Source organism: Euphorbia lathyris, chromosome 4, assembly GCF_963576675.1.
Source record: "Euphorbia lathyris chromosome 4, ddEupLath1.1, whole genome shotgun sequence".
NCBI lineage: Eukaryota > Viridiplantae > Streptophyta > Magnoliopsida > Malpighiales > Euphorbiaceae > Euphorbia > Euphorbia lathyris.
In genome coordinates this window covers 43,360,150-43,382,718 of record NC_088913.1, presented here as the reverse complement: position 1 = coordinate 43,382,718, position 22,569 = coordinate 43,360,150, and the positions used below count along the sequence as shown (strand labels likewise).

Here is a 22,569-nt window from a genome sequence, read left to right as displayed (position 1 = left end):
CTTATAGAGGTGAATGTGTGGATACCCCCCTCTTTCCTATATAACGCTTTTGGCGATTTTTAAAATATATCTATCTTTTTTCAAAAGAAAAAGTAAATAACTAATTATTAAATAGTATAGTTTGATAATTTATAATTATATATAAATATTTTTTAATAATTATATATAAATATAAATAAATGTATTTTTATATTTTTTAATATTTAATTGATATTTGGTTAGTTTCAGTTAGTCGTGGTTTTTGGAATACCAAAATAGCAACTGTAACCGTAATCGTAACATTAATCACTATTTTTAAAATTAAAAACCGTACACTAGTCCATGAGTTTCTATTAACTTTATTTTCAATCGATTTTAATTTGATTTTTCGATTTTTCGTTTTTTTTGCACCCCTGTAATCAAAGCCTTAAAAAAGGGAGGAAATTACAGAGAAAAACACATGTTATGAAAATTTTATTGTTATGTCAAATCTTATTTTGAATTTTGTCACTATGGAAGTTATTAATAACTAATTATTTTGAAGAAGGTTAAGAGATGGTGGTTATTTTTTTACTTTATGCCATTTCTAAAATAAAAATGAACATGTCTAATATAATATCAATAAAAATTGTCAATTTTAATTAAAGCTAAAATATTATTATCACTAGTATTGTGCCCGCGCGTTACACGGGGCAATAAATTATTTATATAAAAATCGAAAATTGCAATATTTTTTTTTAATGATATATCATTGAATATAATGATTTTACTAATACCACAATAAATTGTTTATATGGTAACAGAATCCACTCCGGTTAACTTTCTATCCATTTTGAGTGTAATTTTATTAATTGGTATGAATGGCTAAATGTAACCAAATAATAGGTCAGGAGCTAACCACATAAATTTTAGATAGGACACAAGGTAAATGGTGTGTTTTGCAAAAAAAATAAAATAATATATATATATATATATATATATATATATATATATATATATATATATATATGGGTAATTAATTTATTAGTCCCTATATTTTGATAAAACATACTGTTTAGTCCTTATATTTTCAAAAACATACGATAAGGTCCTTAACATTTTTCTCGATGAACTGTTTAGTCCCTAAAGTTTTTCTTGGTGAACTGTTTAGTCCCTGTTAGTCAATTTGGATTTGAGTCAAAATCTATTTAAAATAAAAATGTAATGTCTTAACTACCATTTACCACAAAATCAAATATATAAGACAATTATCTTCATTGTTTCTCATCTGTGTATTCCTTTTTCCTTTATTTTGCTTTTCTTTACACTCTACTACATCTAAAATCAACTTTAACAAACAGATGGAAATACTAAACAGTTCACCAAGAAAAATGTTAGAAACCTTACCGTGTGTTTTTAAAAACACTGAGACTAAACAGTGTGTTTTGTCAAAATACAGGACTAATAAATTAATTACCCATATATATATATAACTTGATAACCGCACCACTTTCCTTTCTCTCCCAACCAAACCAAACCGAATCAAACCATAAAAAAGCTTCACGCCCACTTCAAAAACGACCCTTCCGCCACCGCCACTTCCTCCACCCTACATTTGAACCACCACACATTAACACTTCTTCTTCTTCCTGTAAACCTCCCTTCTCCACATTCAAACATGTACCGAGACGTTTCTAGCTGCAACACCTACAACTATGGCGACGCTCTCTATTGGGATGCGCGCTATGTCCACGAAGGTGGTAGCTTCGACTGGTACCAGCGTTACTCGTCCCTTCGTCCCTTCGTTCGTCGTTTTATTCCTACGTCTTCTCGGGTTCTCATGCTTGGCTGTGGAAATGCCCGTAATTTTCTCTCTGCTTTCTGCCTCCTCATGCTTTAATTTTCTTCTCCACGTTTGGATTTCACTTCTTAGTGTTCCGTTGCTGGAATACTCAATTGGTTGATTTTATGTGCCTAATTGAGCTTGATATGGCTAGTGGATGTTTGTTAGGGTTTTTGTTAATCTTTAACTGTTAATCTTCTAGCTAGGGCTGTAATGGAGCCGGGCCTAGCTTTTGACTGTTCAAGCTTGGTCTGCTATAAAATTAACAAGCTCTAGCTCAGATTTGGCTTGTTCAAGCTCTAAGCCCAAAATAGTGCGTGAGTAAATTATTAATTATATTTATGAAATTTGCTAGCAAATAGTTTTTAATTGTATACAAACTGCAAAATTCATGAATAAACACATTTATTATGTTTGTGAACAAACTCATCTAATAGCAAATCAAATAATATTAAGTTTAGATAGGTGTGAACTAACACAAAACTATATAGTTTTCTACAACTATATTTTTCTCTACAAAACTAAAATTAGTTTATAAATGTTCTAATCGAGCCTTCTCCCGAGCTTTCGAGCCGAATTTTGGCTTGCTCAAGCTCGGCTAGTTTAAGAACCGAGCAAGCAAATTGTGCTCACGAGTGGCTCATTTACAAATCGAGCCGACCACCGAGCCGCTCATGAGCGGCTCGGCTCATTTACAGCCCTTACTTCTAGCTGTTTTTAATTTCAGCTTATAAAGATGGAGCTGTAATACTTGTAGAAGTGCTTATTTACCTTGAGGAAAGATGAACTCTTCTATTTAGAAATCTGATTACATGCATTATAAAGTTCCAAAAATATAAAAATGGGGTTCCTTTAGAGACAAAATATGAATGCTGATTTATTGTCTTACTTGTGGAATTGCTTCTGAATCGTGTGTGTTCTGTTCATGGATATACAGTTTTGTGGAATTTTGTAAACCAAATAATAGTTAGTTTTTCTATAATTTCTTAAAGACTGGATAATGGGATTTTTGTTTTTACATGTAGTCATTTCAGAAGACATGGTCAAGGATGGATATGAAGAAATTATGAACATTGACATTTCGGCAGTGGCCATTGACATGATGACAAAAAAATATGAGTACAGCCCTCAGCTCAAATGTATCCTCTTTAAAAACTACGTCAATTCCTATGTGAAACTTATATTTGCATTTCCATAATTTAGCATACATGTATTTTTTATGCTTCCTATATGGTTAATTCTAGACATGCAAATGGATGTTAGAGATATGAGCTTCTTCCCAGATGAATCTTTTGATGGCATCATCGACAAGGGTATGCCTTCCCACTCCATCCCAGTATATACTCTTCTTAGTTTACCTGCCATTTGATTAAGTTGGTGAATTATATGTTGACTTTATTTTTGCTCCGAACACACACCCATGTTGACATGTGGCTCACTGATTCTTGGTCCAGGAACTCTTGATTCCTTGATGGTATGGTACACTTTCAAATGTTTTGATAATTCTTGCTTTGACCTTTCCAAATTGTTAATGTTGATCTTGTTTTTTGTTTTTCTTTATAGTGTGGGAACGATGCTCCACTTAGTGCTACTCAGACATTGGGTGAAGTGAGCAGGTTATACTTGAAAAAACATTGGCCAGTTGTATGGCTGGTTGTGTTTGCGTTCAAGATTCGATCCTTTATTTTTCTTAGATCTACACTATGTTTGTCTATGTTTCCTAGTTTGCATTTAAAGTTCCATTGCAGTATTCCTTACCATCCTTTCCCCCCTTTGGTTTGCAGGCTCCTTAAACCTGGAGGAATTTATATGTTGGTAACCATATACCTATAGACAGCTTTATTATTTTCAATTTCATACACAATTCTATACCTTCTTAAACAGAATGATTTCTTCTTCTTATTTTATTTTTATTTTTTTCAGATAACTTACGGTGATCCCACGGTGAGGATGCTTCATCTAAGGCGATCTGTATACAATTGGAAAATCGAACTGTACATAATACGTACGTTTCCTCTTGCTTCAAGCTTTGCAACATGTGCCGATTGTCAATTATGATTTGATTATCCATTTTGTTCAACAAGTTACGCTTGTTTTTGTTTTTTCATATCACAATCGAGGCTAGATATGTTAGTGCAGATTCATTGTTATGTTAAACGTACATACATTCAAACTAGTGATGAATTTTTCATTTTCTTTGATGATTGGGTTCCTTTGAGTTTCTTCTACTTGGTTGTTTGAAGTGGTGAAGAGTGTAGAGAAAGTTCCAATCACTATGGACTTCATAACAAGGCCAATCACAATATTGCCACAATACTTCAAGAAACTATGAATGCGGTTGAGGCTATTCTTATAACATGGCAGTTCTTCATCATCTTTAGCACAACCTGGATCTTAATAGCCAGGTTATAGAGCATCGACTAATAAGTCTTTATCCTTGTATTCAGGGGACATATGCAGCACTGGCTTCTTTGTCTTACTAGGATAATGGTTCAAAAAAGCATGTGCTAGAGATAGCAGGCTTGAGGTTTACTTTGCACTATTATGGGTCATACTATGGTTAATCATGTAGACTGCCTAGTACATTGACTTGCCTATATTTGCATCAAAATCAATGTCATGTTAATTTTCCCCGACAGTGAAGTCAGATCTTACTACCACACCAACTATGCCCTTCTTGGTCAAGTGGATGATATGAAGTTGCAATGTGGTTGTTGCACTCTTTGTCTGTAGTTTTGAATGTTGGCATGTATTTATCCTACGATAGTTGGTAGAAGAATCATCATGCAATCAAGTTTAGGTGCTGGTTTATTTACATCAAGCTATGATGAACAGATATATACTGTGGAATCTCTTCTTAAATGAAAGGGTTTCTTATTTGGGTTTGTGATTCTGAGATTTACCTAATATCCTCATATAGTGATGCTTTTTTAAACAATTCTGATGCCACATATTCTAAAGAAGGAAATGAGTATTTCGTTTTTTCTGGTATTGATGCATATATGTCCCTTGTATAATAGATGCTCTGCATTTTACTGTTGTTGTCCTTGGACTTGTTTAGAGTCGGAATTTTGAACTCATATTTTCACCTTTTTGTCTGACTTCTTTGGGATGCATGGCTCGTGTTTTTGTTTACTTTTCCTTTTGTTGATGAGCTTATTAGTCTGAAATTTTTAAGGCTATGTATTTACTTTGCAATCTTTTAGTGTTAAGTTTTTTTCCTTGCTCTTGCAGCAAGACCGGGATTTGAAAAACCATCCAATAGTTCATCATCACACCCATTTTTGGAACCTGTACCTATCACGGAAAAGGGCTTGCTTCCAGCTGATTTTGTGTTGGAAGATCCAGATTCTCACTTCATATATGTGTGTAAAAAGATGGTTGAAACAACTAGGGTTGATAACATGCCAAACTACCCATTGATAGATCATGAGTTGTAGGACTATTACAGCGAGTCACTAAGGTAGTATTCACCTTGTACAAGCTCCAGCATCATATTTGTTTGTACGATTGTTGTTGCTTGTGCCATAAGGACTAGTTATTCACAAGCTTTAGTACTTTTCACTAAAGAAGGATTGGATTCAGTTGCTGTTATTTCTCCAACATATTGGGTTACAATCTGGATATGAAGATGGACAATGAATAAGAACAAACCCTCTTCAGGAAGAGTTGTTGAAATTAGTTCTTCCATTTGTCACTTATTCTGTACCATTAGAATTAGAATTGCCTTTTGGAACCTAGTTTGACATTTTTGTTAAGTTTGGAAAATGTGGAAGTGTATATTTCCATTGTAGAACTTGTTCTAATAAGGAATAAGGAAGTGTTGTATGGTTCCCTTTGATTACAATAAACTACACGGGTGGAATTCGAGGATGAACACAAGTTTTGTATTAAATATTTTGATACAGTGATATACGTTTTGACAAATTGTGGTAATTTTGAGAAATAATATTTGAGCACAAGCTCAAATTAAATGAAGCCGAGTTACAATTAGGGATGGCAACGGGTACTCTATCCATGGATATTCAACACTACCCGATTTTAATGAGACTACTCGTACCCTTTATAAAAGGGCATGAGACGGATATGGAATCAAAACCATTATCCGTTAGGACAATGGGAGGTACCCGGTAGCTGTCATACATTTTTTATATATTAAAAAATATTATTGTGTTTTAGATGTAAGATGTGAGATTTGAATACCAATCTTTTATTCTTTGACCGTTAAGTAATATCATTAAACTGTTTTATTTTTATTGATTAAGATTCAATTTGTTCAATTTTTATATGAATGATTTATTAAATTTATAATTTGTTAAATTTATAATATTTTTTATTTTATTTATTAATTTTTAAGGGATAAATGTATTTACGGATACCCATATAGGATGTGTATAGAATTGAAAACATATATCTATTAAAATAATACTAATAAAAATACAATGGGTAGCCAAGAAATTGAAAGTGTGAAATTGAGACGTGAAAAAGGTATGCAGAGGTCTCATCCATAGTACACCACGTACAAAAGAATAGGCATCCGGTGCGATGACACGCGTCATAAGGTTGGTACACGTATCGAGAGAGAAAGAGCGTTTTATTAACCCTGAAGAATGAGAAACCCTGAAAGTGGGATAGAATGGCGGAAGAGAAGGGTCCTCTAATGGCATTGAATCATATTTCTAGGCTTTGTAGAAATGTGGACAGTTCGATAGAATTCTATAGAAATGTTCTTGGAATGGAATTGACAAAGAGACCACAAGCTTTGGAGAATTTCAATGGAGCTTGGCTCTTTAACTATGGTGTTGGGATTCACTTGGTACAAGCAAAGGATGAGGATAGATTGCCTGATCCTCAGCATGAATTGGATCCGATGGACAATCATATATCTTTCCAGGTATAATTTGAATGATTTCCTTTAATTAATTTGATTTGATTTGATATAATCATGATGTTATAGTGTGAAGACATGGAAGCAATGGAGACAAGGGTGAAAGAGCATAAGGTGGAGTACAAAAAGAGAATAATAGAAGATGAAGAAAATGGAAGTAAAATAGAACAGCTCTTCTTTAAAGACCCAGATGGATTTATGATAGAGATATGCAATTGCGAAAATATGAGGCTTGTTCCTGCTTCTTCACTTTCCGTTGCCAAAATAAAGCTTCCTCTCGATAGGCATATCCCACCTCTTGATCTCAATTCCACCTCATAGAAACCTTAGAAGGTAAGGAAGGGTTTAGAAGGTATTGTTTATGTCTAAGTAAGTCAGGGTTTAGAAGCCAAACTCTTGATGCACTCCCAACTCCGGTGTATTCTATCTTTATCAATTTATATCATAAGTATACAAAAACTCACCCTAAATAGGGGTTTAATATATCAAACAACAGTTACTGACTATTCAGTTGATGATTAAAATTATTATATTTAAATTTATTAAAATTTTATGGTAGAGATTAAAATTATTGTAAATTCTATGGTTGAAATTAAAATTATAGGGTTTAAGTTTATATATTCTAAATCTAATGGTGACAGATTAAATTTATTTAGTGACTTGTTATTTAAGTGAAAGTTATTCAAAAAGATTAATTGTTCTTTAAATTTATATCGCTTCTTATTATTTTCTTTTAACTTGTTTAAAATAATTTATTGGTTATCTCAATTTGTTTAAATTGATCTATTAGTTTTGAATTTGTTTAAAGTGATCAATTGGTGTTCTGAATTTGAATTTGTTTATAACGATTCATTTGCTTTTTGAATTTGTTTGGAGTGATTTATATTGTAATTTGTCTAAATTTTTTTTTTGTCTAAAACTGTATATTTTAAGTTTTTAAAACAAATTAATTTTTTTATTTCTATATAAGAAATAGTGTTTTTCTATGATTTAGAGATTTGATTATGATATTTTAAGGAAGTTTAATGTTTTAATTAGATATTATATAAATTCAGAAGGATAATTAATCTTTTTGAACAAGTTTAGAGAGTAATTGATATTAAGTCTTTTTTAGGTGTTCGTTTTTATACTAATTTACTTCTAGGTCCATTCAGAAATGAATGGAATAACAGTGTACAATAAAATAATCTAATCAATATTATTATATAATATTATATTAAGTTTGGTTTTAACTTTAGGGGATTTCAATTGAATTACTATTTTATAGTCTTAACAAGATAATTTGAAGTTTGTATTTTTTTTTTATGAAAAGTTTGTGTTTTTTATAATTTAAGTATTTGATTTGGTTTCAATATTATAATAATTCATGTTTGGGAATTTGTAATTTAATTTTCAGGCACGGTAAGAAATGAATTCAATTTTTTTAAATTTAGATATTATCATCAATTTTGATAATATTTATAAAAATATTTTTTAATTTTAATAATACTTATAATTTTAAGAATTGTAAGATAAACATTATATAAGAATGGAAAAGGACATTATAAATATGTCAATATGGATAATAGATTATAACTTTAATAACTTGTAAACATTTTTATCAAAATTATACAAAATAAACACCCGCGTAACATGCGGGCACAATATTAGATAACCTAATTTCAGAATCATGATTTTAATTATTAAATAATTAAAATTTTTATTTATCTTTAGATTAACTAAATCAAATTTATTAATTAACCTAATAATAAATCTATTCATAAATCTATTCAATCTGATTGAAAACTTAATATATTCATATATGAAATAACGGATTTAATGCAGGTCCAGGTTCTGATACTACTGAAGAAAAATAGGTAAACACAGACATAACGGAAATATAAATTGTTTTTACCTATTTCCCTTAACCAAGATCCGTTAAACGTTATTTCATATAAAGAGAGATAGAACGAAATACTTTAATTGGCGATCTATCTACAGTTGCAAACGAAGTGTCCACAACTCTTAATCCCGAGTTTCACGAGCAAAAACAAAAACAACAAGTAAACGATTAGAATCTCAACCGAAGAATAGTAATCAAGAAAGATTGCCTTTAACAAATCAACACAAGATCAAGGAAAGAGAAAACAGAGATAGGAATTAATCGAATGGAGACGAACGGAGTAATTTCTTCCTCAAATCTATGTTGGCCGAAATTCCTACCCTAAGAATAGTGTCTTAGCCGAAATTCCAATAGTCCAACCGCTAGTTAGATTGAATTAGAACACCTAATTAGATTCCTATTCCAAATAGCACTCTTATTTAGTTAATATTAATATTATCTATTATATCTAAATATAATACAAATAATTTGCAAATATATATATATATATATATATAATACAAATAATATTTATATTATTTATTTGGGATAAGATAATAATTAAGGATATAATCAAATTAAATCACCTAACTAATTTTATCCTATAATTAATTTAACTATAATTATAATCTAACTATAATTATCTAAATAAATCAATTACATACAATATATATATATATATATATATATATATAGGGGTGAGATCCAGTGTGACAAGAGGTTATGGTGTGATAATGAGCTTATTGTGTGACATAATAAAACTACGTAGTTTTGATAATAATTGAAAAGGGTAAAGTGACGAATTTGTAAATAAAAGGAAAGAGATGATATAGAAAATTGTTTTATTTTTTTTCTTTAAAATACATTTTCCCGACATCTCTAACATCGTTTTCCGAAATTTTTTATACTATTAGACTCGTCTAAATTAGACGGTCATTTTAAGATCCGTGAAGCTCAAGTAGAAAAATTTCCGGTGAACGGAATCCGGGCGTACGTTTTCCGACGAGAACAAAAGTGCCCAGAAAATTCTCAAACAAATCCAGAAAATGTAAAACATTATTCTAAGAAACTTTAATTCTTAGGTCGAAGCGGTATTTCTTACGATTTAGTCCCAATAAAACTTTTTCTTTAATTTTATCCATTTTACATGCTTCAACAATTTGTTGGGTCAAAACTGTAAGGAATCTCGCTTTGAGCCAAGAATTAAAGTTTCTTAAAATGATGTTTTAAATGTTTTGAAATTTTTTGATAATTTTCTGGACACGTTTTTAGTCCTACTTACATTGTTCCAAATCAGTGTACCATTTGTTCCAACATAATACTTATATTGTTCCAACAGAAAATTGTTTTATTTCTTTTCTTTAAAATACATTTTTTCGACATTTCTAACCTCGTTTTTCGAAAATTTTTATACTATTAGAATCGTCTCAATTAGACGGTCATTTTAAGCCCTGAAGTTCAAGTAAAAAAAATTCCGGTGAACGGAATCCGGGTGAGCGTTTTCTGGCGAGAAAAAAAGTGTCCAGAAAATTCTCAAACAATTACAGAAAATGTAAAACATTATTTTAAGAAATTTTAATTCTTGGGTCGAAGCGAGATTTCTTACGGTTTAATCCCAATAAAACTTGTTCCTTAATTTTATCCATTTTACATGCTTCAACAATTTATTAGGTCAAAACTATAAGGAATCTCGCTTTGAGCCAAGAATTAAAATTTCTTAAAATGATGTTTTACATGTTTTAGAATTTTTTGATAATTTTCTGGGCACGTTTTTTGTCCTACTTACATTGTTCCAAATCAGTGTACCATTTGTTCCAACATAATACTTATATTGTTCCAACAGAAAAATGTTTTATTTCTTTTCTTTAAAATACATTTTTCCAGTATTTCTAACCTCGTTTTTCAAAAATTTTTATATTATTAGACTCGTTTAAATTAGACGGTCATTTTAAGATCCCTGAAGCTCAAGTAAAAAAAATTCCGGTGAACGGAATCCGGGTGGACGTTTTTTGGCGAGAAAAAAAGTACCCAGAAAATTCTCAAAAACTTCCAGAAAATGTAAAACATTATTCTAAGAAACTTTAATTCTTGGGCCAAAATGGGATTTCTTACGGTTTTGACCCAATAAATTGTTGAATGATGTAAAATGGATAAAATTAAGGAAAATGTTTATTGGGACTAAACCGTAAGAAATCCTACTTCGACTCAAGAATTAAAGTTTCTCCAAATAACGTTTTAAATTTTCTGGAATTGTTTGAGAATTTTCTGGGTACTTTCGGTTTTTTTTATCAGAAAACGCTCATCTATCCGCCGGATTCCGTTGATTTGGGACTAAACCGTAAGGAATCTCATTTTGAGTCAAGAATTAAAGTTTCTCAGAATAATATTTTACATTTTCTAGAATTTTTTGAGAATTTTCTAGACATTGTTTTCTCACAGAAAAACAGATCGTCGGATTCCATTCACCGGAAATTTTTTTACCCGAGCTTTTGGGATCTTAAAATGACCGTCTAATTAAGACGAGTCCAGCGGTATAAAATTTTTCGAAAACAAAGGTTGGAAAAATTGGAAAAATGCATTTTAAAGAAAAAAAATAAAACAATTTTTTCTTTCATTTTATTTACAAATTTGCCACCTCTTTTTGGTTAATTACAAAATTGGTCATTGTCACACAATAAGACGGTCACACCATAAGAAATGTGTCACACCTTATCTCTCCTCTATATATATATATATATATATATATATATATATATATATAGGATAATATATTCTTAGTTAGAGATGTAATCAAATTAAATATCCTAACTTATTTATCCTATAATTAATTTAACCACAATTATAACCAATTATAATCATCTAAATAAATTAACTAAAATAACATACATACTTATATATAAAATTCGGCCCATCTATTTTAGTCCATTTTATCTCTCCATTCAATAATTACAATTTTGTCCTCTTTTGGTTCCAAGTCTTATGTGTGACCCATTATGTTCTTATTGGTACTAGCTGTATACATTTATTGAATTAATTTTCAAAATTACATTCAACCTTTTATATATCGGAATGAGTGCGCGGACTGTGAATAGCAGAACCGTAAACATTCCCTCAGAGCCATAAGAAGACATGTTGATTTCGTCGTTGACCTTTCCGTATTAGGTCCAGTATAATTCGATCCTTCACCAGCTATATCTTTGAACGAATCTTGTGACTATGGATAGTGTCAAGTCACATATAACGAGACATTCATTTTACTTGTTTAGGTAGAGTTAACTCCGAATAGATAGATTAAGTGAAATCTCCATTTCTATTCTTAATCTATCACCTTGCAAGGATTTAGAGTCAAGTCTCCACAAGCGATCCTGGATATATCTCTCATTTATTAGGAGTGATGAATACTCAATCTAATATTAACTATTTCGCAATTACTTTGTGTGATACCCAACGCCTGCCCGCACGCACCCCATGATCCTTCCTGTTATGGATCGTGTTTGAACAGAGTCAAAGCATCACACTCCATAATCCAGAATCACTAATTAATATTTATTTGAGTCTGATGATTACTTATACCTACTAATACCAATATGATAAACATGTGACATAGGATAAATCCATCCATCCTGTTATCTCAAGTCGGGTCCCCAATCCTAATGAACTCTTTCACCGGATCCATGTAATTGTCTAAATATCTCCATATCTAAAGCTTGTGAGATCAGCTCTCTGTTCATAACAGAAGACACTATTACATGTAAGTCTCAAGAGTATTATGTTAATCCCATAAACACATTACTTGACTTAGGGTGGTTTTAAGTTCATTAGTTTATTATAAGGTTTGGTCTCACTTCATGCTTGTATGAACACTTTATAATCACTTTAAATATAAACTTCGGGATTTTCTTTTATTTGACTTAATTAGTTCTAAAAGATGAATGCCTTTATATAGTTAAACATACTATATCTTATTAAAACAAATGATTAATGAACAATTCATTTACAGCTGGTTTATATCCTAGAACAATTCACTATAGGACACTAAACCCCAACATTGACTACTAAGAATCTGTACAGTGAGCTTATTTCCACCTCTCTACCTCAAACAGCAAGACAAGCTCACTACCTTATTGTCAACTACATCCTGCCAAAGAAGGGCTCCATGAACTCTGTGTCCAAATTTGAGCTCTGCCTCATGTGGCACATCTTAGAAAGCTAGCCTCTAAACCTTCTCATCCCAATGATTGCTTCCATAAAGAGATGCCATACCCAGGTAGTATTCGGATCTCTGATCACATGTCTTCTAGAGGAAAACAATGTCACCATCCCTCTCACCATGAAACCCATCTCTAGTTCAATCATCAATGAGAAAATCATCAACGGCTTGAAACACAATAAGCCTTACAAAGTCTTTATCTTTTATGCTGAACCCAAAATGGCATCCAAGAGAAAGGCCTCTGAAACAATTGCCTCTAAACCAATAATCATAAAACCCATAAATCTTATCACTAAAAAGCGAAACGTCACCTCTGAAACACCAATGTTAAAAGATCAATCTTCAAAAATCAAAGTTTTTAAGAAGCAAAACACACTCACTCCAGCTACCAAGCCATAGAAGAAGCCCATGGCTTCTGACACTCCCCTAATATTTGCCAATGAAGCTCCAACAACTGCCCAATTATTCGGTAAGAAGGCGTCAGCTGCTGCTGCTGAGTAATATGCTATTGTGAAGGAGCTAGAACGGGTAGAAAACCTATGTTTGGCTGGGTTTCCTAATGAGAAGGAAAAATTCCTTGCTGCACAAGCTCTTTTGAAGGGAAAAAAGTATATCTATTTGAGTAAGGCTGGTCTCCAAGACACCTATCTTGGAGGAACTTCTGGGAAGTCTCTAAAAAAGCCTTCTCCACCTCCGAAGTCTCCAACAAAGCCACCTCCACCTCGGAGGAACTTCTGGGAAGTCTCCAACAAAGCATGTGCCACCTCCGAAGTCTCCAACAAAGCCATCTCCACCTCCTCATGCCTTTGAAATCCAACCCTCAAGGTTTAAGAAAAAGTTTGTCAGGAGACTGATTAAGGCACATACTAAGATTGCCCAAACAAAACCATTGACCCATCTCCTTCTAAGGTAAATCCTAAACTTGAGCACTACAAACAATTGTATGTTGCTATGTATCATATTGAACCTTACATTCTTGCACCTCTTAATGTTGAACCGTTCTAGGAAAAACAAGCCTCTAATCAAAATCTAGAAGATCAGGCCTCTCCCACCGTCCATCATATTAAACAAGCCTCTTCTCCAGTTGAGAATGCCTCTAAAGATGAAAATGGCCTCTATTTTTGACAAGCGTGCCTCTGAGCAAAATATTGAAGAGCAAAATCCTCAAGCCTCTAATGATCATGCTTCTGATTCAACACCTGATCATCAAACTGCTCACAAACAATCTGACCTTTAAGCTCCTACTATTGACTTGGATGCTCCAAAAATTAAAGATGGCTCTCCTTCTCATTCTCCTCCTTTCAAGAAGGCTAGGGCTAGGGTCATTGATCTCCTAACTCCTGATAAATCTCTTATTCAGACAAATACACCTAAGGGTCAAAATGTGCCATCCGCAATCGGAGGTATTGACAACTCCTTGCCCCAATCCACCTCTATTTCCAAATCTCTTCTTGCTTCCTCAACTCCAACCTTCTCTAAAAGAAGATTATCTCTTCTGATTCTCCCGTTAGATCAGAAGATGATGCACTACTGGCTGGCTTCAAAATTGCACTTCTGACAAATCCATCCAGCTTGGATGAGAATTTAATCAATATGCCAAAATCTGCTACTAAGCTCAACTGTACTGGAAATGTCCTATCTGAGCAAATCCAGGCTCAAACTGCTTCCACCTCTCAGATCTTCTCCAACCTAGAGGTCATGGAAACAATTGTAGCAGCAACTACAAAGTTGAATGGGATGGTTAAGGCATTCACTACTCTTCAAACTCCTTTGACCCCTCAATAGAATGACCATACTCTCAGCACAACTACCATCCTGCCGAATAAACTAGCTAGCATCAAAGCTTGGTGCATACAATAGCATCGTTGGATACTCAGCAAGGCATCCATACATATGCTGAAAGGATGGCGTTAATTCAGCTAACCATGGTACATCACACGTCCCTCTTCGAACACATGATAAAGAGCATACCATATGGTTCTGAAACAATAAAGGTCATTTCTACTCAGCTCTCTACTGAATTCTCTAAACTTGCATTTGAACTAAGGAATATGAATGCTTATTGATGATCAAAATCCTATAGATGCTTTAACAGAGGCTCTGCACCTTCTGACTATGAACAAATCAGCAATGGAGACTTTGGATAAAAAAGGTTACCACCTTTTATAGCCAACATCAGACGATGAACCAGAACATCCATACCATTGCCAATCAGCATAAGATGCTTAACACTGCCTCTTCTGAATATTCATCAGAAGTATACCCATGCACTTATTGATACATCGATTTGGAACACTAAATCACTTCAACTCATTCTGGCTGAAATGAGCCGTAATGGTTCTTTCTCCCTAGAAGCTTGCAATTCCATCAAAGACGACATCTTTCTAGGTTTGAAGAAGGGCAATGAGCAACTACGGAGGTATTCTGAACAAATTTTGTCCAGACCATCTATCCTTTCCTCTGAAGCTGACAAAAAGGGGGAGAAGAATTCTGAGAGAATACTCAACTTCAGAATCCCCCTCTGACAAAATCCTTGCACAAAACCAACAACATCACCGGTAATCTTCATAAGTTGTTCTTTTTGTTAGGTTAAGTGTTTTGTAATCATAAGCTGTTAAGCTTCATCTATGTAAATTCTTTTAATATATGAAACATGTTTCTGATTCTGAATATTTGTTGTTGATTAACTTGTTGGTCTCGTGTAATGTAATAGGATTAGTTCCAAGGGGGGGTTAGGAACTAATGTAACTTTTTCGCTTAATTGTTGACTTAATTTAATTCTTTAAACAACTTCACTCAGTTTAGGTCAGCAAGGCTGAGCGCGATCCAAGACAGCTTTAGTCAGAGGCTGACTAGAACTGTTTTACTTGTGAGTTGGGAATTAACACTTAAGGTCAGCTTCCAACTCGGCACTCTGATTACTCAGCGTCGGCTTATACAGATTATATACTGAGTAATTTAAACAAGCAACACACACACACACACACACACACACACACACACACATATATATATATATATATATATATATATATATATATATATATTAAGAGAAGGGTTAGAAATTACTCAGCAGTCTTATCCTGGTTCGGCCTCACCGCCTACGTCCAGTCCCCAGAATCCTTCCGGGCTTTTTCAATCCACTATTGAGCTCTTTAAAGGTAGAGCACAAACCGTTTACAAGCAATTGAGTATGCAAGAGTACCGTCCTCTATTCGTCTACTCAACCCTACTGAGCGCTATAACCAAACACTCAGATTTTCTCTACCACTGAGTACTAAAACTGAGTACTCAGCACCACTCTCTCAATCTTTACAATTGATACAAATTTTTTCTTTCTAGATGAAGAACGCTTTAGATGAATACAAATTCAATCTAGACTTTTACACAGAGATAGGATTTGGGTGTAAGAATTTGCTTTTCTTGTTTGTATGTGCTTGTATGTATGCTTTTTTTTTTTTTTTTTTGTTCTTCGGCCAAGGATCCAAGTGATGAACTTGTCCTTTTATAGTGAAATCTGATGCTTCAATCACTTGAATTCGGATGTATCCGTTGAATTCAAACGGTCTTCTTGCGTCATTCATTGGTCAGCATATAGATTTGTAGGCCAATCCTGTCGTCTGAAATTGGCAGGCGTCAGGCTTGTCTTCTTCCGCCAGGTTCGTCTTCTAGCGCCAGTTTCGTCTTTTAGCCAAATGCCAGTTGACCCATGCATCTCGAAACTGTCTCTTTGCGTAATTCCAAAGCTTCTGAATTGGCGCAGATCCTGATGAACACTCAGCTTGACTTTAATAGACGATGCCTTCGATCTTTATCTTTGTCGAGGCTGAGTTACGTTCTACTCAGTTTCTTCGGTCAGCTTCGTCTTCAAGCGTCTGTTCTGAAGAAGACATTTCTTCTATGATGCTGAGTTGTGTTCTACTCAGCTTCTGTGGCTCATGCTGACTTCGTCCTGTCTTACTTTTTATTTCTGTTCTCATTTATAAATATACTTAACATTGAACAACCACATTAGTACAATTAAATCAAAGCACTTAAATTTAATTGTCTTAGTCATGGGATTATCTTAAATAATTTTGTCAAATCAAAATCATGTGGAAAGGTGTTTCAACAAACTCCCCCATTTTGATGTTGGCAAAAATATTTAATTATGGAGCTCAGCATCGAAGTTCCCCATGATTGATTTACTTTTTATACTTCTGAAGTTACTCCCCCGTAAGGGTTGCATTTATTGACTTAATTTAACTCTAAACCTTCTAAGATTTAATCGAGTGAAATTAAGACATGCTTTTACTGACTTAGTTCAGTTCTAGACCTTCCAAGATCTAATTCAGATGAGCCTAGGTCAACTTTCAGAAGAGGGTCAATACTTGGAACATATAGTTATTACTCAGTGTCGCATATGAGTATCAGAGTTGTGTGCTGAGTAAATTTTACTAGTATATTTCATATGTTCACAAGCTTTTATATTGTTGTTCAATGAATGGTTAAGTATGCCAGATCAACATATAAGCATAACAAGTAAGCATCGCATATAGATAAGTCAGTTTGGATAGAAAGATGCTTTCAAATTATATAACTCAGCATAGCACGCCACAAAATACAAGTTACAGACACTATAGACTATTGCTAGCACTATTTCCTAATGTTGCCTTGAACTTGATTTGACTTAGGTTTGGTTTGGGCAGTGCGTTGTTGCTGAGTGCGGGTGCTCGGGTCAGCAGAAGTTGAACCAGGCTTCTGCTGAGTTCCAACATTAGTTATCTCCCCTTGTTTCTGCTGAGTTCTAGCAGCTTGCCTTTGGCATTCTTTCTCCCCCGTTTTGCCAGCATCGGGAGGAGGAGGATAGAAAGTTCCCTGTTGAACAGCACGAGTCAGTTTGGAGGAGTACATTTGGAGTTGACTCGTACTTTCCCTAAGACCTTTGAAGACTTGCATGCCATCGGACATAGTGGAAGCGAGGATCTTAATATTGGCACTGAGCATACTTAACAAATACTCTTGAGATTTCCCGATCCAAGTTATCGATTCTATCATCCGGGCATAGGATTGATGATACATCCTGAGCAGGGCAGTGTCGTATTGTTGACGCTGAGTATTGGTTTGCCGGACCTGCGCAAGGGTGGTTTGAGTGCATTGCAGAATCTCATTTGTCTTCACTAGGCCAGTTCCATTTCCTCTTTATTCAGGTTGAGTAGGCGAACGGCTTCACCAATCTGTTCGATGGAACACTGAGAGGAGGAGGAGATTGTTGGTCCCGTGTGATTAGTTCCAGGGGGGGTTAGGAACTAATATAACTTTTTTTCGTTTAATTAATATGCTGACTTAGTTATTTGGTGAGTTTGTCAACTCAGCTTTTGGTCAGCTTGGCCAGATATGTTACAAGACAGCTTTGGCCGGATATTGACTAAGGCTGTTTTATTTGTAAGTTAGATATTGACACTCTTGGAGGTCAGATTCTAACTCAGCACTTGAAATTACTCAGAGTCAACTTTAAACAATTTTATATGCTGAGTAAACTTCACACACAACACATGCAAATATATATATTGAGAGAGGGTTAGAGATTACTCAGTATCACTTATCCTGGTTCGGCCTCTCCGCCTACGTCCAGTCCCCAGAGTCCTCCGGGCTTTTAGAATCCAATACTGAGCTCTTTAACGGTAGAGCACAAACCGATTACAAAGCAGTTGAAATATGCAAGAGTACCTTCCTCTATTCGTCTACTCAACTCCTACTAAGTGCTACAACCCAGCACCTAGATTTCTCTACCACTGAATGTTTACAACCAAACACTCAACACAACGCTCTCAATGTTACAATTGATAAACACGTGTTCCTTTTCAAATAAAGAACACTTTAGAAGATTACAAGTAATCACTCTAGCATTTACACAGAGAATGGAAGATGGGTGTAAGATCTTTTTGTATCTAAGTGCTTTTGTATCTTTTCTCTCTTGTACTTTTTGCTTTTTTTCAATCGGCAATGATCCAAGGAGTTTGATTGTCCTTATATAGGGGAAAATCTGTGTTGGATCATTTTAAAATGATTTAACCGTTGATGTCAAAACGGCTCTTTTAGGGGACAGCTTCTGGTCAGCTTCAGACTGTTCCGGCCATTCCCTTCCTCTGTTTTCCTTCAGATGTCAGGCTTGTCTTCTTGCGTCAGGCTTGTCTTTTTGTGCCAGTTGTCCTTTACCAATAATCCATTGACCCATACATCTCGGAATGTGTCTTTTGTGTATTTCCAAGGTTTCAATTATTGGTGCAGAGGTGTGGCAATCTTTGTCTTGTAGCAAACGACTCTTTCATGCTATCTTGAGGAATCACTCAGCTTCTACTGCGTAAGTCTTTGCCTTCGGCAATTTCTAAGCTGAGTATATTTTTAGTCAACTCAGCTTCGTAAGACAATTGTTGTTGCGGCTTCTTATGCTGAGCTTTATTTCGCTTCTCTTTGTTGGGCGTTTGTGTCTTAGTCTTTTGATGCTAAGTTTTATTCCACTCAGCTTGATACTTTAGACTTCTATACTGACCTTCATTCCACTTAGCTTGTTTTGTTCATCTCATGCTGACTTCGTCCTGTCTTGCTTTTTATATTTATCTTTATTTATATTTATACTCAACATTGAACAAACGGATTAGTACAATTAAAATAAAGCACTTAAATTTAATTGTCTCTTAATCATGGATGATTTTGTCAAATCAAAATCTTGTGGAAAGGTGTTTCAACAAACTCCCCCATTTTGATGTTGGCAAAATGCATAATTATGGAACTCAGTTTTGAAATTCCCCATGATTGATTTATTTTTCATATTTCTGAAATTGCTCCCCCGTAAGGGTTGCATCTGTTAATTTACCTCTTAAACCTTCCAAGATTTATTTGAGACAAACTAAGAATGTGTGTACTGACTAGATTCAGTTCTAATTTATTTTGAGTCTAGGTCTGCTTTCAGAAATGCTTGAATACTCAGTTTGATTTATTCATTATTATGTATACTGAGTATTTGTTTGTTCAATTTGCTTATGTTAATGTGCATTGATAAGCATGGCATTTGGACAGAATGAAAGACAAAGTTCATTGGATAGATAATGAGACATACAAAATATTTGTGCCTACAGAATAGAAAATCTTAAGTTTCACTAGTCTCTCTTCTTTAGATTCACTTGTGCTTCATGCACAGCCTTACCCTTTCCTTTCTCACCCTTTCCTTTCTCTTTGCTCCCTGATGTACCTGCCCTTTGTTGAGTTCCATCTTGAGTTCTCTCCCCCGTTTTGCCAGCATCGGGGGTATAGACAAAGGTGTTATTTCTCGCAGCAGAGGATAGAACATTTGAATAGCGCTGTAATCTCTTTGTGCTTTCACTCAAGCCATCAATCACAGGAACACAATCATCTTGAACGTGTCGAGGAACTGGTATAGACCCAGTGATCAGGCTGATAATGCACTCATGGGACTTACTAAGCCAAGTAAGAGAGCTGGTAATCTGAGCAAAGGATTGATGATACATCTTTAGTAGGGCAGAGTCATAGAAGATGCGTTGAGCATTGTTGACGCGCATTGTCTGCAGAATACCTTGTGAAAGTTTCGACAGATTATCATTGGTGATGGGGTCAACATCCATCTGAGCTTTGTTGACATTGAGAAGACTCACAGCTTCACTCAATTGATCAATTGTACATTGAGAAGTGGAGGAAACGAGTTCACGTGTACAAGTGAGATCAGCAGTCAGCTTGGCAAAGCATTCATGCAACTCAGCAGATGTGGCATACTCAGGAGTAACCATTGTCCTAAGGTTGGGCAGTTCTGTTCTCAGTTTGGCAAAGTGTTGATCTAACTCAGCCGAAGTTGCATATCCTGGATTTGGTGCCGAGAGATTGTTGATTTTACCTTCAAGGGAGTTCATATGGTTTATCATCAGAAGTAACAGCTCATTCAGTTTGGCAATGTGATCTTGCTTAGGTTGCTGTGTTTGAACGGAGGTCATAACACTGATAAGATCCTTGAGTCCTTTAATTTCAGTAAGAAGTTGAGTGATGGCAGAGACATTTGGTGACTCAGGATGAGCAGACCCAGCAGCATCGGAAGTGGTGAATGTTACAAGATTTTGATTTGACAAAATCATCCATGATTAAGAGGCAATTAAATTTAGATGCTTTGATTTAATTGTACTAATATGTTTGTTAAATATTGAGTGCAAAAATATATAAAGTAAAGACAGGACAAAAGTCAGCACGAACGAAGCTGAGTAGAACGGAACTCAGCATGACAGAATAGAAGCTGAGTGGAGTTATAATTCAGAAGAAAATCAAAGCTGACTAAAGTTGAAGGCTTCTCCAGGAGTGGTTAAACAAAACGGAACTGACCTTGGAGGTACTCAGCATGAACGACGAACATTCGAAAAGAACAAACGAAGCTGAGTAACAGTCAGGACAGCATGAAGGATCCGTTCACTAAAAGACCAAGTCTGCCAATCTTCTGCACCAATAATTGGAACCTCGAAGACACATAAAATACTAATTCCAAGAGTCATGGGACGATGGATTATTGGAAAAAGACAACTGACGCAAACAGACAAACCAGACGCTAGAAGACAAACCTGACGCCTGAAGAAAACAGAGAAAAGGAATGGCGGTGCAGTCTGAAGCTATCTAGAAATTGTTCCCCAAAAGAGCCGTTTTGACATTAACAGTCAAGACATTTCAAACGATCAAATCTACAGATTTCCTTCTATAAAAGGACAATCGAAGAACTGGAAATAGTATGCAAGCATCGAAAGAAAAATACAAGAGAGAAAGTTTCAAAAGCACTCAAATACAAAAAGGATCTTACACTAACTTTTCTATTCTTTGTGTAAATGCTAGATTGATTTGTAATCATCTAAAGTGTTCTTTAGTTCAAAAAGAACAAGTCTGTGATCAATAGGAATATTGAGAGTGTAAAGCTGAGTGCTTGGTTATAAGCATTTCAGTGATAGAGAAATCTAGGTGCTGGGTTGTAGCACTTAGTAGGAGTTGAGTAGACGAATAGAGGAAGGTACTCTTGCATATTCAACTGCCTTGTAATTGGTTTGTGCTCTACCTTTAAAGAGCTCAGTATTGGATTCAAAAAGCCCGGAGGACTCTGGGGACTGGACGTAGGCAGAGAGGCCGAACCAGGATAAGTGATACTGAGTAATCTCTAAACTCTCTCTTATAATTGCATGTGTTGTTTGCTTTATTTACTCAGCATATAAATTGCCTAAGCTGATCCTGAGTAAGTAAGTTCTGCTGAGTTAGAAGTTGACCTCCAAGAGTGTCAATTCCTAACTCTCAAGGAAACAACTTTGGTCAACATCTGACTAAAGCTGTCCTGTGATATATCTCACCAAGCTGACCAAAGGCTGAGTTAATAAACTCTCAAAATAACATCCAGTCAGCTCAATTAAAACACGAAAAAGTTATATTAGTTCCTAACCCCCCTGGAACTAATTACCAGGGACCAACAAGTGGTATCAGAGCTTAAGCTCACTACTCAAAGATTTAACAATCTTGAGCTGATCCCTAAAAATGGGTGAGAATAGCACTCGTTTCCTTCCTGGAAACCAAACAACGCAGATACTCCCTGAGGGATTATCAATCACTAGACCTCCCCTATTCTTTGGATCTAACTATACTTTCTGGAAGAATAGGATGAAGAACTTTATACAAGCCACAAACATGAGTGCATGGCTTGCAATTGTTTAAAGTCCACATGTGCCATACAAAACTGTTAACAATGAGAAAATTGTTAAAAGTGAGGCTGAGTGGACAGAGGATGACCTCAAAAAATT

The 22,569-nt window shown here is 34.7% G+C and overlaps 2 protein-coding genes across 3 annotated transcripts; both read left to right on the top strand.

The window, feature by feature from the left end:
- Positions 1-1,477: 1,477 nt before the first annotated feature.
- On the top strand, positions 1,478-5,932 carry LOC136226913 (uncharacterized). Of its 2 annotated transcripts, none has more exons than XM_066015597.1 (8): positions 1,478-1,820; positions 2,836-2,940; positions 3,046-3,114; positions 3,256-3,275; positions 3,365-3,417; positions 3,586-3,616; positions 3,725-3,806; positions 5,036-5,932. In XM_066015597.1, the coding sequence occupies exons 1-8, from the start codon at positions 1,637-1,639 to the stop codon at positions 5,239-5,241; spliced, it is 750 nt and encodes a 249-aa protein (XP_065871669.1). In that variant the 5' UTR covers positions 1,478-1,636; the 3' UTR covers positions 5,242-5,932. The 2 variants fall into 2 exon arrangements, with proteins under 2 accessions (XP_065871669.1, XP_065871668.1); XM_066015596.1 differs by having other exon boundaries at positions 2,827-2,940; positions 5,036-5,926.
- Positions 5,933-6,410: 478 nt separating this feature from the next.
- Positions 6,411-7,172, top strand: LOC136226914 (glyoxylase I 4). Its single transcript, XM_066015599.1, has 2 exons — positions 6,411-6,695; positions 6,759-7,172. The coding sequence occupies exons 1-2, from the start codon at positions 6,438-6,440 to the stop codon at positions 7,008-7,010; spliced, it is 510 nt and encodes a 169-aa protein (XP_065871671.1). The 5' UTR covers positions 6,411-6,437; the 3' UTR covers positions 7,011-7,172.
- The last annotated feature ends 15,397 nt before the right edge of the window (positions 7,173-22,569 follow it).

Coding starts and splice junctions, on each gene's coding strand:
- LOC136226913 (XM_066015596.1), top strand. CDS start 1,637: ATGTACCGAGACGTTTCTAGCTGCAACACCTACAACTATGGCGACGCT. Junction 1,821..2,826: donor GCTTGGCTGTGGAAATGCCC/GTAATTTTCTCT, acceptor TTTTACATGTAG/TCATTTCAGAAGACATGGTC. Junction 3,115..3,255: donor TGATGGCATCATCGACAAGG/GTATGCCTTCCC, acceptor TTCTTGGTCCAG/GAACTCTTGATTCCTTGATG.
- LOC136226914 (XM_066015599.1), top strand. CDS start 6,438: ATGGCGGAAGAGAAGGGTCCTCTAATGGCATTGAATCATATTTCTAGG. Junction 6,696..6,758: donor ACAATCATATATCTTTCCAG/GTATAATTTGAA, acceptor ATGATGTTATAG/TGTGAAGACATGGAAGCAAT.